This window comes from Ambystoma mexicanum, chromosome 6q, assembly GCF_040938575.1.
Source record: "Ambystoma mexicanum isolate Mex_15411 chromosome 6q, UKY_AmexF1_1, whole genome shotgun sequence".
Taxonomy (NCBI): domain Eukaryota; kingdom Metazoa; phylum Chordata; class Amphibia; order Caudata; family Ambystomatidae; genus Ambystoma; species Ambystoma mexicanum.
In genome coordinates, this window is record NC_090937.1 from 1,645,581,936 (window position 1) to 1,645,600,796 (window position 18,861).

Genomic DNA, 18,861 nt, shown 5'->3' on the forward strand with positions numbered 1-18,861 from the left:
GAATCTGATTTGGGACTTGCTCCGACGACTGACAAGCACCTTAGTTTAGCAAGGTAGCGAATGTCCATAGTTTAGGGAAAGATAGGAGTTTGCATCTTTTTGTTCAATAAAAATCTCTGAAAATGGAAGGTCAGAGCTCGTGTCCTCCTTCTGACCCGCCACAGTAGACATAGAAAATGAATTGACATACCCATCAGAGGTGAAGGACCTGTTATGGTGGCCAGGAAAGGACTGCAAGACAAATATTTGAACACCTAGTACTGGAAATCATCTGGTAAATTTGTAGTGACAGCTGGATGAATAAGGGTTTATCCACATGGCTAAAACCATTTAGTTCGATCTGGGACCCACTTTTAAGATGGCGAAAATAGAGCACAACATCAAAACTGACCGAGGGGCTTCAGATGGGAAAGAGCAGGCAGCTTTTTTGATAAAGGTCTCTCCAATCAGCTAGTCCAGTTACAAGATAGGCACAGGGAGAATCTGAGTTGTCTCCTACCGAAGAATAAAAGGGACTGCGAACAGACACCCCCTGGAGAGATAAATTAAATTAATTGACAGAGTTTGAGAAAATACTGATATCTGTAGACTCCACAAGACATGTCCAAGTTATGTAAATGTCTACCGATGCAGAAAGGTGTGAAATATTGAGGTTTAGAGTGGCTTGGGAGAAAGACCTTGGGGTAAACCTGCCTGAAAAGTCCTGGAAGGACATATGTATGTCCTAAATCAGGCGTCACCTTTCACGCATGCAGCGGCCCTGTCCTACGTGATATTACTTTTAGATTTAAAAAGGACTCGAAGATGTATCCCTTTAAAAAGGAGAAACACTGTCTCCTGCCCTCCTTGCCTGTGTGTTGTTCTTTCTTTTGCTCTGTGTTTTTGTGGGCGCTCTGAGGCCTTCGGGCATGGGCTGCCTTATAAATATTGGAATAAATAAATAAATTACATAGATGGCATTTAGACCCACTAAAGTTGGCAAAGATGGTCCCATCCATTGGCCGCAACTTTCCTAAAGATCGTTGTGATAGGGCAAATGCCTTCCATATTTGGTGGATCAGTCCTGTGATACAGGTATACTGGAGAGAACTATTAATCTGGATAGGGTGACAACCCTCCCTGTGGATCCATAAGTGATACTCCTATGCCCTTCGAATAGGAGAAGATGAGGAGAGTAGGATCTCAAGGCTAAGCAAAGCTCTCCTGACCACAGGTCGGATGTCTCAGGTCCACTATTCAAGTTGCTTTCCAGACAAGAATAGCACCACAATGTTATATGATCTGAATGGTTATTTATAACGCGCTTAATACCCAGAGGCTTTTCAGCATGGACCCGGGGATCGACCCTGTGTTGTTCCGTTTCGTCTTGCTTCCAAGGCGAGCATGTTGCCCCTGAGCTATCCTCCAAAGATCCTCCCATGGTTTGGGACACATTCATGAGGGAAAAGTAACATCTTTGCAGCCTGGGTAAGGGGCCTCTTTTTCAGAGGATTGGCGCCCATTGCTGAATAGATGTTGTTATTGTGCATTTGTATAGCGCCTTTTACTATTGGTAGGATTCCAAAGCGCTGTGGATTGAACGCCATCAATGACTGTAATTCAGGTCAGTGGAGAGAGTAATGTACTTGGGTGCACTCGGTATGTGTGCTGCCAGGCTGGATTAATTAGTGTGTAGCTGCATTCTAGTGCTAGGTGTGGTGCAGTGGTTGTGTGAAAATTAATCAAGGGGTATAGCTGCATTCTATTGTTTGTTGGTGCAGAGGAAAGAGTTAGCATATTGGTATGTTTGAGTGTCTGCATGCATTAAAGGAGGACCCTGTTCCCTGATGAGCTTCCAGTGCCTTTCAAGGGAATGTTATCTTCCTTTGGGTTCAGGCTGTTAGGCTAAGGTCCTTCCTGTGTCTCGTTGGGTCAGTTGTTTCTGACGGACGGTGACAAACAGATCTGTCCCAACTCATGTCATTACTGTGTAGGTGCTAGAGACGCCTTTGGTCGGTAGTTCTGCTAAATAGATTTCCCGATAGGTAGTTCTGCCAAATACTTTCCCCGATATGTGGGATTAGCAAAGAATAACTGCTAGACGGCCCTTGGTATGTAGTTCTGCTCAAGGATTTGCAGATGAGTAGGATTAGGAAGCATGGGTATTTCCTGGACAGCATAGTGCACAATTGTATGGCAATGATCAAGCTCATCAGTGTTATTAGTGCTTAGGTTACAAGTTTAGCACAGTCGATTCAGATTATTGGAGATAGATACATTTGGGCCTCAGTGCGTACAGTATTCCTGGTGGAAGCAGGCAATTATTCAACTCTGCCATTTACATAATTGCTACTACAATTCGGGTTTCAAGTCTGGGGCAAAGGCTCCAGGTATTGGAGGTAGATGTCGTCTGGCCTGAGAGCTTATTAAAGGGCTTGTGATTAACGGTTTACCACGCCATATCTTGGTAGTGTTGGTAAGTGGAGCGCTTGGGCGTTCGCTTGTGTGTTTTTAGGGGAAGAGCCAGGTGTTGAGTGCCTTGCGGAAAGCCATGTAATCTTCGCTGTGTCTGTGTGGGCAAGGAAGGATAGCTCAGGGGCAACGCGTTTGTCTTGGAAGTAAGACAACACAGCGCAACACAGGTTTGAATCCCAATCCCGCTCTTAGAAACCACTTCTGGTTTTAAGCTTGTTTTAAATGAACAATTATAATGATGCAGGGAGGCAGTGAGTTCAACAAAGTTGGCACCAGGGTTCAGTAGGCGGACCCTCTCACTCAATAAAGGCCTGCAAGGTCTCCTCACCCACTTGCATAGTCGAGTTTATTTTATGAAGGGGCGAGTACCATTTTCAGGGGGATTTGAAACTTTTATTTAACATTTGCAGTAAATGTCAAATACTAGTTTCTCTGTGGGTGGCTGGTCTCTGGGTGGTAGCAGTGTGCCAAACACAAAGTGGGTGTGTTGTGACATGCACCGTTTTACAGACTGTGCCTTTAAAGTTTTTGTCATACATTGACATGGGTCAAGTGCATTTCTCTTCAGTCCAGTAGGTACCAAGTTACTCGACTTCTATCAGCATTTCAAAGAATGTGCAAGGCCTGAATCTCACTAATGTCTTGTCTCAGAGGTACACAAAAATGCTGTATTGATTCTTATTTTATATATCGGTTACAAATAACTTCTGATAACATTAAAAACATTAGTACAACATTGCTAATCAAATAGGTTGGTTTGATAATCAAGACATTTTTAATTAGCAAACACTGCTAATCGATTTTTGAAAATTAATATTGCCTTGCAGTACAGGGGCCCCACATCCAAATTGAAAAACGGTCTCATTAAATAGACAAAGTGATCAAACTTCTACAATCAGGAAGGATACAATAAGTTCCCACCCTGTTCAGTGCAAGAAACTGAGCACTTGATTGCATTATCTGTCACAGTGCAGCCCACCTAAACTTCAAAAAGTTCTTAAATTTCCCCTTTTTGATTTCTCTAATGAAATGATGTGCTGGTGTTTCTAGGTGCTAGTAGGCCATGCACTGTGTCAAATGTAGCGCTGATTGAGAGGAATACGCAACTCAAGTAAATTGAGGGGAAAACAGATAAGGGAGCAACATTCTAGCTCTGATGATATCGACAGGTCAAAGATTCTATTGTGGTAGATTACTGGGATAGCCTGGAAAGAAATTCATCTCACCTGCTGAAGTGTTTCTAGTGCTCACTCCCCACTCAGGCGACCGATGGCCCCAGAAATAAAGATCTGCATCATCCTCCACCTTTACTCGGATTATGGAACTGTCGAGATCAGTGCTAGATCCATCGTCCTCTTCTGTCTTCATTTTCAGGTAATGTCTGGCAGACGCCTTTTTGCTTCAATGCATTGACTACCGAATCTTGGAACAGGGAACTGGATGTCCCATCCTCTTCTTCGACCTTCACTTGAGAAATGGAGTCCTGTATGTACCTGGCAGTGTTCGCTAGGATTGCAGAGTCATTGAGGTTTACGGCGGGCAGCTCTGCCCCTTCTTCAGTCTTCAAGTTGATGACCTGGAGGTGACTGGCAAATGCCTTGTCCCAAGCAATCTTCATTTGGAACATGGTGTTCTTCTGTTCCTTCTCTTCTGCAGTCAGCTGTTGGGCACTGTTATTCTCACTTGCCAAGGACGGCATCTCCTCATCTTTATCATTCTTCAATCGAAGCACAGAGTCCTTACAGTCCCTAGTGGAAGTGTCTTCGCTTTCTTCAATCTTTACAAGCTTCTGGTGAACACGGGCAGTCACTTGCCGTTCTTCAGGCTTCTCAACATCCGCACAGCCATAGAAATGATTTACAGATGGCTCCACTTCTTCTTCAGTCTTTACTTGGGCCATACTTTCCTGGTGATGGCTGGCAGATGTCTCCTCCCTATCTCCGATGTTCCCATGATTCGTAGAGGGCAGGAGATCCTGGGAAGATGTCTCCCCCTCCTCCTCTTCCTCTTTAGAATTGTCATGACTTATGGAGTTGTGGCACTCACTAGGAGAAGCCTGCTCCTTTTTAGCAATCGTTTCCTGCTTTATGGAGTTCTGCAATTCCCAGGCAGATGTCTGCTCAATTTCTTGAGCCTTGTCATGGTCCATAGAAGCATGGCAATTATCAGCACATGCCTCACGATCTTCTTCAGTCTTCACTTGGTCCATGGATTCCTGGAGATAACTAGCAGGGGTGTCTCTTTCCAGTCTTCAATCTCTGCCTGGTCTATGGTATCTTTTAGGTCCAGAAGCTTCTACACCATGATGTACGGCCTCGCTACCACAATCCCTAAGAAAATAATAGGAAACATTTAATGCTTTGCTCAGATGAAAGCAATGAAATGCCACAATATCGACAAAGTCACATTTCATGAAGAACCAATATCTGAACATTATTAGTGTTCAAACACTATGTATGGCAGAGTAGGCTGGCAGCAACGGCTCGCTAGAAAACATTCATAGGACATTTCAGTTCCAACTACTCTTCTTAAAAGTTATATGTAAAAGTGTATAAGTTACCAGTCACCTTTGCTATGTTGCTCTACAACATAGATCGACAAATGTTGCCTTTCTAGATTTTTCAGACTAAATCTCAATTCAGCCATACCTAGCCTAGGTAATTGGATGTGACCATGGGAGTTGTAGTGCATAATATCTGGACAGCCACAGGGTGCAGACTCCTGCTCTGCAACATGTTTAGTTTGATTAGTGTTGTCTGATTTCTCTTGTGTTTTTGTTCTTACAACTTTGGAATTATATATAAATAAATACACACTGCATGTGGCCAATAGTTCACAGAGAGTTTAGTTTGCTCTTTAGTCGCTAATGTTTTCGATTGGGTCATGTGAAGGGTCAGAAATGAAAGCCGGACACACAGTTGTCATATTTTTGGTTAAATACTTTTATTTAAAGGAAAAGGGTTGGGAAAATGCCTCTCTCACCCTATTCTAAAGAGGAGTTCCTCTACCTAACAACCAAAAACTGTCTATGTCAGGATTTCAATAAATGAAAAGGCGTCCTTGTGTCCAAAATAAACGTCCTATCCTGACCCTCACACTACAAACAAAATAAAAGTGTGAAAAGAATTGTCTTCAACCTGATATTGCCAAAAGGTGTTCACAACAAAAAATTAGAAATGTTCCAAATAAATGTTCATACACAGACACCGATCCCTGGTTACGTGTGGCGCATCGGACGCTCGTTTTTGTGATTGCCTAAACGTGGGATTCACCTCCACACCATCCTCCGGGACCCAGACAGCAACCTTTCCACAGAGGGTCCAACATGCTGCAAACCTAGACATCCTCTACGCCCCTATGAAAGTGGCCTTTTCCCGCTCGTACGCAAGACAGCACAAAACCATTTGTTTTCAAGACGCCACGCAAGTACTTTGTTTGTTTGTTTGTTTATTGATTTATATTGCGCACCAGACCCAGCGGTATTCGGGCGCGAAGGCAGAAAGAGGATTGTTCAACTTAGGTTACATATTGCACATGAACAAAGGGTACAGGTATGGTACAGTGCTGTAGACAAATAGAGACAAAAGAACATAAGAGCATGTACAGGCAATTTACAATATGCAGATGTGACAGATATAAAAAACAGTTAAATATACAGAGAATACGTGAGAACATAAGTGACGGTAGCGAGATGTTAGACATGATCTTTAAGCCATTGGATCACGTTATATCTAAATTTCTGGTAGGGGAGGTCTTCTCTTAGATCGGTTGGGAGGGAGTTCCACAGTTGTGCTGCTTTAACAGCGAAGCTACTCCCGCCAGATTTAGTGAGTTTAAATCTGGGTACTAGTAAGAGGTTCGAGTTAGCTTTTCGTAGGGGACGGGCGGCTGTTTCTCTGGTGAATCTGTCTATTAGGTATTGTGGGGCTGCATGGTTAAGGCATTTATGAGTGAGGGAAGCTGTTTTAAGGAGTATTTTATCTTTAGTGGAGAGCCAGTTAGTGGATCTCCTGAGGTCTGATATGTGGGCATTTTTAGGGATGTTTAGTGCGGCTCTCAGGGCATTATTTTGCAATGTTTGAATTTTAGAGGTGATGTATTTGTTGCTGCCTATGTAAAGGGCGTTGCAATTATCTAATTTCGATAGGATTAATGCTCTTGCTAAAATGGCGCAGTTGTTGGGTGAAAGGAAGGGCTTAGCTGCTCTGATGAGTTTGCATGTATAAGAGGTAGCTGAGGACATAGCATTCACTTGTTTTTCAAAAGAGAGCGTGGAATCTATGTAAAAACCGAGGGTTTTAACTACTTTGGCTACAGTGATGGTGTTGTTATCAATTATGAAGGAGTCATATTTGGTGCCCAGTTTTTTTGATGTTGGAGGAGGTGCCTAGAATGAGGAGTTCAGTTTTGTCATCATTCAGGCATAGACCGTGGGAGGCCATCCATGCCTGGATGATGAGGTAGACTCTGTTCACAAAGGCCAAATCCTTGTCATAATCTCCCGTCAACGGGATGAGGATCTGTGTATCGTCGGCATAGTTGGTGTAGGTGATACCAAGACCGTCTAGATCATCGAAAAGGGGCTTTTTGAAAATATTATAGAGAGTGGCCGATACGCACAATCCTTGTGGAATGCCGCAGGTGATGGGTGCGGGGTCTGCAGCTGCTAGGGGAGAGAATACTCGCATTGTCCTGTTGTCCAGAAATGACTGGATCCATGCAACTGCTTCCTGAGAGAAGCGGGCTGCCGAGACCAGGTGATTGCATAGTATTGTATGGTCTACCAGGTCGAAGGCGGCAGAAAGGTCAAGGAGTAGTAAGAGTGAGGTCATGCCGTTATCTCTGAGTGTGTCTATTTGTGCCTTGAAGTCTAGGAGTGCAGTCTCAGTACCGTGTTGTGGTCTGAAGCCGGACTGTCGGACTCCTAGGAGGTTGTTTAGGTCCAGGTGGTGTTGAATTTGTTGGTAGGCAACTTTATCTAGTATTTTCAGCAGGAATGGCACAGTGGTTATAGGGCGATAGTTAGTAGGGATAGAGGGGTCCAGGGTTTGCTTTTTGAGAAGAGGGAGGACCCAGGAGTTTTTCAGCTTGCTAGGTATGGTGCCTGATGTGAAAGAGGCATTTATAAGTTTAGTAATGAAAGGAGAGAGATCACGGGCGGCGTCTTTTATGATTTCGGCTGGGCAAGGATCGCCCTGGCAATTGGAGGGTTTGAGGGTGAAGATGACTTTCTCAACTTCTTTAGTGGATACTTTGCGAAAGTGGAAGGGGGTGTTGTCTAGCGGTTTCGGGGTTGGTAATGGGTTAATAGCAGGGTCTAGCTTAACGGCGTTTGGGGCAGTTATGGACACTTTTTTGTTATTGATTTTCGCCTGAAGCATGGTTATCTTGTTGGCAAGGGCATTTTGGATACCTGTGCACCAGTTCTTATCCTTGAGGCAAGAATCGGGGACTTGGGTGGGGGATTCGACTTCCTTCAGGATGGCGAATAGTTATTTTGTGTTGGATTTAGCTGGAGTGATGCGGGTGTTGTAAGAGGTTTGTTTCGCTAAGATTATTTCTTTTTTGTGGAGGGTAGCTAGATTCTTTAGGTTGTTTTTGTTGGTGTCTGATGGGTCAGATCTCCAGTTTTTTTCGCTGAGGCGTTTCTTTTGTCTGATTTCTTTGAGCTGGGGTGTGAACCAAGTATTTAGGTGCTGGCGGGATTTACTCTTCCTGACTTTTAGTGGTGCAATAGTGTCCAGAGAGGCAAGCATCACTTTGTTGTATATTTCTACCATAGAGACTGGGTCGGTCTGATCTGAGATAGAATTTAAGGTAGGGAGAATAAGGGGGATGAGATTTTCTGGGGTGATATTTTTCTTATTTCTAGTAGGTGCAGTGGGGGCTAGGGTATTGTTGTTAGTAGGAATGGTAGCTTCTACAGCGAAAGATACCATTTAGTGATCAGACCATGGCTGGGGCATTATAGAGGTGATGTTAATTGGGCAGTTATGCTCGGCAATCCAATCAAGGGTCCTTCCTTTGATGTGTGTTGGAGCTGTGATCTTTTGGGAGAATCCTAGCTCCTCAAGAGTGTTGTTAATTTGTAGGGCATTAGGGTCATGTGGGTCGTTAAATCTGATGTTGACGTCGCCTAGGATGAGACTTTGAGTAGAGTTCTTCAGGTGGTCGGAGGGAAGATTCGTAAGGTCAACCTCAAAGGAGCCTGTGGGGCCTGGTGGGCGATATAACAGGTGGATGATAACGGTTTGATTGTTGGCAATGGTGAGTTTAGCTGTGAGGGATTCGCAGGAGTTCGTTTTATAGGGTGAGGAGAGTCTGAGGGTTAAGCTATTTTTGACAATTATAGCTAGGCCGCCACCTCTAGATGTGGTGCGATCCGTACGAATAAGGGTGTAGTTGTCAGGGGTGGCTAACATAATAGCTGGTCCTGCTGCGGGATGGAGCTAAGACTCTGAGATGGCCAAGAAGTCTAGGTTCTCATTTAGAATTGTATCTGCTATTTCAGTGGCGTGGGCTACCAAGGATCTGGCATTTAATAGGGCGCCTTTTATTCCGGGTGTGGTAGGAAGGTTGGAAGGCATTGGGGCCTTGTGTTGGCATTTAGGGGATGGGACATCTCTGAAAATTTGGCTGTTAAGTTGTAGTCGGTGTTGGCCAGTGTTGACTGTGTGGGGTGGGATAGTAGCGGTGCACACGGTGTGCTTGTTGTAGTTAGTGGCTGGATGGGGGTTGGCTAAAGGGTCATACATTCTTGGGAGTCTGGCGCGGAGTCTTAGGTTCGCTGTTGGAAGTTGCATGGTGCAACGGTCATGTTGGCTAGCTCCGGGGGTACATTACCATGAGGTGGCTGGATATGTGGTTGAGCTGTGTTCATGCTATGAGAGGTAATCGAATAGAGGATAGTTTTGAGTAGAACTGTGTATAGTAGTGGCAGATACATAATGATAACTGGTGTAGGTCGGGTGACTTAAACGCACATTGCTAAGGTAGGCGCACTAGATGCAGGATGGTATCTGCGCTAAGATACGTGTACGAGCACGGTTTTACCTAACTTCAGAGCTCCAGGTTGGGCTAAGGTGCCGATACGGGCAGGGTTCACCTGGGTTCAGAGTTCAGGAAATGGGGTTGAAATGCATGTGCTAGCAGGGTTCGCCTGGATGCGGGAATCAGAGAGTAGGGCTTAGATGCGAGTACAGGGCGGTATTCACCTAGATTCAAAAATCAAACAATAGGGCTAAATGCATGTGCAGGGCAATGTTCACCTAGATTCAAAAATCAAACAATAGGGTTAAATGCATGTGCAAGGAACGGTATCTGAGCGCAGAGGGGCTGCTGGTGAATATGAACATAACATAGATAACCACCAATAGGTTGAGAGAGCAGTATATCTTTGGGTTAAGAGTAGGATGAAGATACACTGAAGCAAAGCTCAGATACAACAACGTTCAGGTGTGATATGTGAAAGGCAGATAGGTTGTGGGCTCAGCGGAGCATTGTTACTGCAAACTTTAGATGAACAGAGCAACCGACTGTATCAGCTGTCCATGTCTACAGCATTGTTATTGTCCAGACGACAGTTCGGAACATCAGGTAACCAGTGTTACATCGCAAATTTGATGTCATAATCACCTCCCGAACCAGAAACACCCACTAGCTGTGTCGACAGTAATTACGTACTGTTATTAGTTCAGCAGTACATGAAATTGCACTTTTGTTGGTACTAACCCACACAAACGTACAGAATCGATAAGTTTTTTCTTGAAGTAATAACTATGGCTCAAGCCTTCAATGGCCATTTTAACATGATTTTTCTATTATGATTAAACTTTGTTTTACCTTGAACTCACTTCTCTGTGATCTATTGGTTAGTATTTGTTAACCTAGCATTCTGTAGTCTGCCTGCACCTCCTGTGCGTCTATGAAAGGGGTAGCTTTTGACTCTGAACTTTGCTCTTCTAGTACCAATTAAATGTTCTCCAATGTAAAAGACCTTTGACCCAGAGGGTGGGTCCCTTTCCCTGGATTCTTCAAGTGAAATAGCAATTTCTCTTTAACTAACTCTTCCTTTGTGGCTTTCCTATGTGCCTGCTAGACAACAAGCTCTTCAACAGTCTTTCTTTAACACAAGTATCTCCTTAACTTAGTAAACACTGTCCTTCTTTATTATTCTTTGTAATTTTGTAACTCGCCTGGTATACTCCCCTGCCAGGACTCTTTATGCAATTCACACTGCCTGGTGTACTGTCCTACCAGGACTTTATACGTTTCACAGCTCTTCTGTTTTGCAATTGCATATACTGTGATGTGCTCAGTATATCTGGCTGTAGTAATATTTGCTCAAACTTCGCCCCACACTTGCATCTCATGCATCTGTATCTGATTGGGGTTTGCCGTTGTGCTTTGCCTTGTCTGCATTCAAACATTCTTCTTATTGGGATATGAATCTGTACTTTGCTTTGACTGCATTCAAACAATCTTTGGGTATTTTCTGCATCAGCAATCTGATACCATTCAAGCATTCATTGGTGCGCTTTCCGGAACGACCCAGAGTCCGCACCTGATATGATATGATAAGGCATTTATAACGCGCCTATACACAAGTGTTTCAAGGCGCGATGAGGCAAGGGAAGGGAAACAGAGGGAAGACAAACAACGCTCCTTCTAGGCCAGGTGACATTGAGATCGCGCAAGTGCAGGGGAGGGAGAGAAGGGGGAAAAGTGCAGGGGGCAAGAGGAGGGGGCAGTGCAGTACATAGGATAACAATTAAATAAATATAGACCATAAATAAAGGTGCAGACAGCTGGTGGCAAGTGCAAGGGTAAGTGCAGACATTGTGGGTCAAGTGCTCGTAGGGGCTGCAGGGAGACAGATACAGTCCCAGAGAGCAAGGGTTGCCAGGGGGGCAGTGCAGGTGTGCAACTGGTAGGGAGGGGACCTGGGCCCGAGAGCAGAGGGTAGCCAGGTAACCAGTGCAGTTTCAGATTCAGCCAGGAGATCAGCAGGGGGGAGGAGGATTGAAAGCAGAAGCAAAGAGGAAGGTCTTGAGGTGCTTCCGGAACCGGAGATGGTTCTCCTCAAGTTTCAGAGAGGCAAGTAGGCTGTTCCAGAGGGAGGCGAAGAGATCTACTTCCAACTCGCTGCTTGGAGAAGTGACGGACCCTGAGGGAGTTGGAGGCGGATGAGCGAAGAGCTCGAGAAGGAAGATATTTAGGAAGAGAGAGTTGAAGGTATTGGGGTCCCAGGCCCCAGAAGGCCCTGTGGACAATCCAGAGGGTTTTTAACGTAATCTTCGCTGCCACTGGGAGCCAGTGAAGAGATGTCAGTCCTGGAGAGATAAGATACCTGGGCTTGAGGGCAAGGACAAGTCTTGCAGTTCTATTTTGGATGAGTTGCAGAGGGCGGAGAGTAGAAGCAGGCAGATTTAGAAAGAGGCCTTTGCAGTAGTCCAGCCTAGAGAGAACCAAAGCTCTGGAGACAGTGAGCTTCTGGCGTGAGGAGAGGAAAGGAAGAATACCTCTGAGGAGGTGCAGCTGGTAGTGTGACTTTTTAGAGACGTCGGAGATGTGAGGAGAGAAGGAAAGTGTGGAGTCGAAGATGACCCTGAGATTTTTTGCCTCACAGGTGGGAGCAGAAAGAGGCCCAAGAGAGGCCGGCCAGAGAGTGGCAGGAAAGGAGGGAGCAAGTGTGCTGATGAGGAGAAGCTTGGTCTTACTGGCATTAAGCAGAGATCATTGGCGGCACACCACTCCTGAATGGCGGACAGACAGTCAGAGATGAGAGAAGGGGAGGAGGTGGCAGAAGGGAGCCTGAAAATTAGTTGAGTGTCATCCGCATAGCACTGAAAGTTGGGGCAGAGAGCTGGAATGCGGTGGGCAAGAAGTGCCAGGTATTGGTTGAACAGCCAGGGAGAGAGGTTAGACCCCTGGGGAACACCACAGGTAGAGATAGAGATAGAGGAGAGGAAGGACCCAAGTTGGACCTGGGAGGGTCTATCAGAGAGGAAGGAGGTCAACCAAGCAAGGGCTTGACCGGTGATACCCAGGTTATCACGGAGACAGTTGAGCAGGATGGCATGGTTGACCGTGTCAAAGGCAGATCTCTCAAGTAGGATGAGGGCACAGGGGTGTCGGAATCAAGGTTGGAGATCAGGTCTTCACGGATGTTTAGGAGAGCAGTTTCCATGCATCTGGCACCTCTGAAGCCAGAATGATGGACAACCAACAGATTCAGTGTGAAGATTAAGCTGGGAGATGGCCAGGAGTTTGCCAAGGAAAGGGGTGATGGAGATTGGACGATAGTTAGCCGGGCAGGAAGAGGCAGCAGAGGGTTTCTTAAGAAGAGGGTGCACAAGGGAGTGCTTCAGGGGGAGGGGAAGACTCCAGTGGCGAAGGAGTGGTTGCAGAAATCAGCCAAAGCAGGAGCCAGGGTGTCAATGTGGTCCTTGATGGCTTTGTAGGAACAGGGGTGAACCTGTTTTGACAAGACTTTCATAGATCGGACTTGTCTAGAAACCTTATCTGAGGAGAACAGGCGAAAGGCAGAGGAGGGAGGAGAGGTAGGCGAAGAAGGGCCAGAGGAAGAGCAGGGAGTAGATGGAGAGGAAGAGAGATAGAACAGGATGTCCTGAATTTTAGAGATGAAATGAGAAGCCAGGGCCGTGCAGAGGGCCTGTGAGGGGACTGTAGAGGTAGAGACTGCAGCAGGATTGGCCAGCTCCTTGCAGATTTTAAAGAGTTTGGCTGAGTTATTACATGCCGCAGAGACGCGGGCTTGGATGCGGGCTCTCTTCTTGGTGCAGACAGAGAGCCGGTATTGCCTTTATAGCAGGCGGCAGGCCAGTTTGTCAGAGGATGTACCGGAAGCACGCCATTTCCTCTGAGCCACCCTACACTTACATTTAAGGGTGACAAGGTCTGAGTCGTACCAAGAGTTGCACTTGGCTTTGGGTTTCAAGCAGATCAGATATAGTGTGGGGTACATTTACCAGTCCAGCAAAACTTCCCCTACATCACCAAACTGCAGTTACAAGAAGAATAGCTGCACTGGCTCTGCTGAACACATATTCCCTTGCATCAAAACTGCACTTTGCAGTTGCAAAAATAATGGCTGCGCTGGCTCTGTACATCAGGAAACCACTTCGCTCTCACTCCAGTGCACACAGCGCACCTTTGCAAGGCAGGTACTCGCGTTTCCTCCAATCCTGTGATTAAACCACATAAAACTTTGAGTACACAGCGTGACAATCTGTCTAGCAAAAGGTAAATCCCCTATGCGCCACATCTCGTTCTGGGAACGCTGGGGGTTGTCTTGGAAACACTTGCAGCATATCCATAGACTCCATTTGGTTCCTGCACGGCGAGACGCTTTGCGTCAAGTCAGCTGATGCCTTAAAGACTCCGCCTCGGATTCAGAGCGCTGCTTCTGAATCTCATTTCTCGTGGCGTCTTCCTTGTTACTCACCTTGTTCTTGTTTACCTCGACCCGGTTTGCATTCTGGACTGCTCTCTTCGTGATCCTCGGCTCATCCACAACAACGAAATTCGACTCAGGACTTTCAACTAACTTCTTTTGCATGCTGTTTTGTCATTATTGCATTCGGATTACGACCTCGGATTTCCCAATCGGATTGTTTTTGTTTCATCTTCAAACTGTTACCTTGTATCTCGGAATTTTTCACGGACTTCCTTTGAATCTTGCTTGGACTAAGGATTTGGTTACAGCCGTCCTCGTTTCGTCTGTGTTAGGTGGATTTCAGGACTCTTGCAGGCGTCCTCGTTCCGTCAGGAATAGTCTGGTACGGGACTTGTTTCTTGGATTTTCACCTCCAGTGCACAGAATAATTATTGGAACTTCTTCAGGAAACATCGCTCTGTAAGATTGGTACTGAACTCTAGTGTTTTTCTACAGCCCTATATTGATTGTTAGCTTACATTTCTGGTTATATTTCCAGGGTTACATCTCCCATTTACATTGACAATATCCTTGGCAGACTTCATTTACTCCTCATTAGTGAGTATTACTACTGTCAGTATTTTTGGTGTACTCTGGTGTGTGTTCTTGGCTAACTACTGTTATTTTCTTTGCAGCCAGCAGTGTACCTGGGCGTAACTCATTTTCGGGAAATATTCACCTCAATTTGTCCTTTCGTACTCTTGAGGGGTATATTGTCAGAAAGACCCAATTACTTCACGACGTGTCAAAGACTACCACTCTGTTCTGTTTGTAGACGCTACGTCTAACACTGTTGAGCACATATAGGGCGAGATGGAACCTGGAACACCCTGAGAATGGCTGCCAGTATTTTATTCAGTCTGATGAAGAATGGATGTTCTTTTGGGACGTGATTAGTTTCAAACACTTCCGACGTGTAGAGACAACATGGGAATCCGATAGAATATTGGACAGGTCCAGTGATTCCAAATGAAGTCCTATACGGAAGATGTTCACTGCCGGAGAGGCGAGGCGGAGTAGAAACAACTGAAGACAGGAAGAAGAAAGCCACAGAGGTAAGAGAGAGCTCAGAGAAGACTTGAGCCGGGAAGCAGAGAAGCAGAGAAGGGCAGAAAGCCCGTCAGGAGAAAACTGAAACTGAAACAGAAATGAATGGCACGGAGGCTGGAGGTGCCGAGGATACGAGAGGACCAAGAAAATACGGTTCACCAAAGCCTAGGGATGTAACCGAGCGCGGCAACAAAGGACAGCATCCAAGAGAGTTGCAACGCAATCGGCTTCGGGAGAACGCTTGCTTTGTGTTCTCTACGGCAGCCATCTTAGGAACAACTAGACCGCTGATGTTGAACGCAGGAAACGTAGCTGCACAAATCAATGACGGAATCGCTTCCACTGATCCTATATGCGCCGATAGAACGGGCGTATGACAAGTGATGGGGGAAGGAGGGAGGGGAAGACCCCTGCAACCTCCCCACACCCCCACCTTTAAAAAATACTTAAACCAAACCCCCATCTACATTTGTGACGGAATGTGTAAAGAAAAAGAAATTCGAACAAATGGGCTAGTACCACCAAATTAAACGCCCCCACCTGCACCACCAATACTCCCACCCACACCCAATGCCTCTGTGACTCCCTCTCAGACCACTTCCACAACATAGCCATATGATATGATATGATATGATAGTTTATTTATATAGCGCCTATACACAATGTGTTTCAAAGCGCTTCAAGGCAAGGGAGGGAACAAGGGAAAAAACAATGACATTCTTACAGGCCATGAACAGTAAGGATGTGAAATTAACTATCGTACTCGGCCTGATGACATTTCAGATAGTGCAAGATCTATAAGGAAGAGAGAGGCGAAAGTGGGAAGGAAATGGAAACAGACAGGCGACTACCGTACTAGGCCTGACAACATTTCTGGTAGAGCCAGAAAAAAACCAGAGGTGTGGGAGAGGGGTGCAGGAATGTAGGGGAGGAACAAAACAAGCGACTATCATACTAGGCCTGACGACATTTGAGATAGTGCTGGAGGGGGAGGAGGGTGGGGAGGAAAAAACCAGTAAGGGGAAGGGAGGAGGAGACAGACGAGGTTGCTATCATACTAGGTCTAGGGACAATTCTGATAGAGTAAGTGCATAGAAGAAAGTAAGGGGAGGAGATAGGAAAAGGGAGAAGGGAAAGGAGGGGAGAATAGAGAGTTAGCAGTCAAAAAGAGTGGAGAAGCAAGAGGGGAGAGTGAATACAATTGCAGAAGTCAGTAGTAACATAATGTTGCAAGCCAGGATACAAGATGAAGATGGGAACAGCATGATTCAGGGCCGCCTCATAGAGAAACATGGTTAGCCTGCTCTTTTCCTTATGCCTGTGCTGTGAGCATATCAGCTGCTAGAATGCCTCTGGAATGTTGATGTGGGATCCCGCGGGTGTTTTGTGTAGGTCAGTTGAGCAGTGAGCTACCTCGGTGAGAGGGTGCCGGTGAATGTCTCTCTATTCCCTATTACTCAATGTACTTACCTGATCTGATGCCTGTACCTGTAACCAGAAAGCAGAAAGTAAAGAAGTTACCGAACGCTACTTCTTATGACAAGATTGATATCTTTTCATATGTGGTCATTTCGTTACAGGTCCTATGGATGCAAAAAGACCTTTCTAGCTATCCGTTCCCTACCGGACAGTGGCAAGCTCAGGAGCGAGATCACAAGAGCTTCATTAATCTAAAGGCTGTGTGAGGGCAGCTTTCATCGCAGGGCTGTTCATAATGTCATCTAATACTTTACATTATTTGAATACAGAGTTTTATCAGCAAATGCCGTCACCGAAAGTTGGAGTCGTTTTACATAATTATGTATACGCACAGAACCTATTGCTGACCTAGGTATATCTGTTATAAAATCTTTATCGAAAACAATATGTATTAATATTCACCTACAGCATTTATATTTTGGTTTGTGCCTTCCAACCCCCGACCCCGCAAGCGATGGTTGTATTGCCTTGCTTCCTATACTCTACCTCTACTCTGATGATCTTACGTCCATATGCGGACTGCGGCAGCAGGTGCATTAACACACTGAGCTGTCTTGGTAGTAGTACGCTCGGTACACCGCTTTTTGGTGGCATCTTTTCGGCGCCGGCCGTTTTGGCGCTGCACTTTGGCCGCATAGCCCATTTCGGCTCGAAAGCCAATTCGGCGCGAGCGTCATTGAGGCGCGGCAGGTATTACCGCCGGGCCAAAACGTCCTCATGTGAAATATAAACGCCCAATTCCGTTGGGATTATCTCTTGCAAATGTTTCACGGGACAGGCACTGTGCTACACACAGCCCGTGAACGTGTGACATTTGCAGGAAAGATTTCACAGCTCAGCTGTTACTGCGACCAGCAAGTTAACACCACACAAACCACATGCACGCAAGTTTAATTGCATGGTGCATAACACACTAATCACAACTTCTAATTATCACTAATTATGAAGGCACAGGAAACGTGGGCACATTTCTCAGGAGACTATGGCTCAGAAAAGCTGGTTGATGGTATAGTCAATCGGAATCGATTCAATTGGACTGTCTCCTAAAGCAGGTCATATTTGTATTGCACGGGTGCATTTAAATCAAAACATAAAAGGTGATGTGGATATAATAATATACAGCACCCTACATACAGCAGCTTGAACCCTCAGTTATCTGAGTGCTGCTCATTATTACCCACGGGGTGTGGTGCTCATGTATCGACCTCAGAAGGATGAAAGGCGGAGTTTGGCCCTGCCAGGATTGGAACCTGCGCCTGCAGGCTGTGCAAAGTGAGCGCTCTACTCACAGTGCTATCTGACCTCTGGTTATATTTATTTTTATTTTTGGATTTTTAAAGCGCACTGCAGCCCTCTAGGCAACGAGGCGCTATAAGTATACTTAAGGAGGCTTGCTTGTGGGTTACAATAAGCGCCCAATGTGTGAATCTTTATATCTATATATTCCTGTGATGTACATGGAACAGCAAGGCCCCTTTGGAAGCGCCTGCTAGCAGCCCTTTAAATGCACCCTTCTCGTGAACGGAGAGTGGACTTATGTGGTGGGGCAGCCTCTGCCATTCTGGCGCATTGCCAAACCATATGGGCGCCAAAAGGTCCTGGCGGTGGCACCGCCGCGCCAGAAGGCCCGGCGCCAAAGGGGTCACGCCTAAACGTCCTGCCCCGGAGCAGGGGCCCGCCCTTGTGGGGGGCAGCAACACAGGCAAGCAGACGCTAGGAAGCCCTCACTAAGGCCCCACGAGCAGCCCAGGGCACGACGGCCCACCAGGGTGGTGGAGGGGAGGCTGCTGCCTCGCCAGGGCCTCCTCACTGGGGCCCGGGGCCCTACTGCACGCACTGCATAGTGAGGCCGCGGTCTTACCCTCGGCGAGGAGCTGCTAGGGCTGCTGCTGTTATTCCTGAAGTGGGGAGGGGGGAAAGTGGGGGGCGAATGAGGAATAACCCCAGGCAGGAAGCCCCCCCGCCCCCCGTAGAACCAGTGGCTGCCGCGCATGCGCGGGCTGGACTATCACTGCAGGGGGGCAAGCATTAGGGAATAACGCAACCAGTGGGGGAGGTGCAGAGCTCTCAATTTCTCGTCAAGTGTGTGCAAATCACCCCTTACTTGTCTGCTCAGTCACCCTCATTTGGAAGCTGCCACCCAACCTTGGCCGAATTTCATCCCCCAAAGAAGCTCAATGCCTTCCTTGGACCTTAATGGAATTTTCACCCCCAGTAAACCACATTAGCTGTAACAAAAAAAAGTTCACCCCCCCCTGGATTTTGTTATGTTAATGTTAAAGGTATTTGTACTGCGCACTGTCACCAACGGAATTGGTCCCGAGGCGCTCTGGTGGATCTGTAAGCGATAAGGTGGGGTGGGGTTAGTTGGGTGAAGAGGGAGTGGGAAAGTGAGAGAGGTGATGTCCTGTTGGCAGCTT

General features: G+C 46.3%; 1 protein-coding gene across 1 annotated transcript in view; it reads right to left on the reverse strand.

Moving 5' to 3' along the window:
- The window catches only part of LOC138516964 (zinc finger protein 271-like), a 108,397-nt gene extending 90,007 nt beyond the window's left edge, over positions 1–18,390 (reverse strand). Inside the window, exons 1-2 of the mRNA XM_069632444.1 lie at positions 18,303–18,390; positions 3,681–4,784 (exon numbers count right to left, since the gene is read on the reverse strand). Of these exons, the coding sequence (XP_069488545.1) occupies positions 3,681–3,822 (142 nt within the window). The 5' untranslated portion in view covers positions 3,823–4,784; positions 18,303–18,390. The remainder of the gene's footprint in view (positions 1–3,680; positions 4,785–18,302) is intronic.
- Between the last annotated feature and the right edge of the window lie 471 nt (positions 18,391–18,861).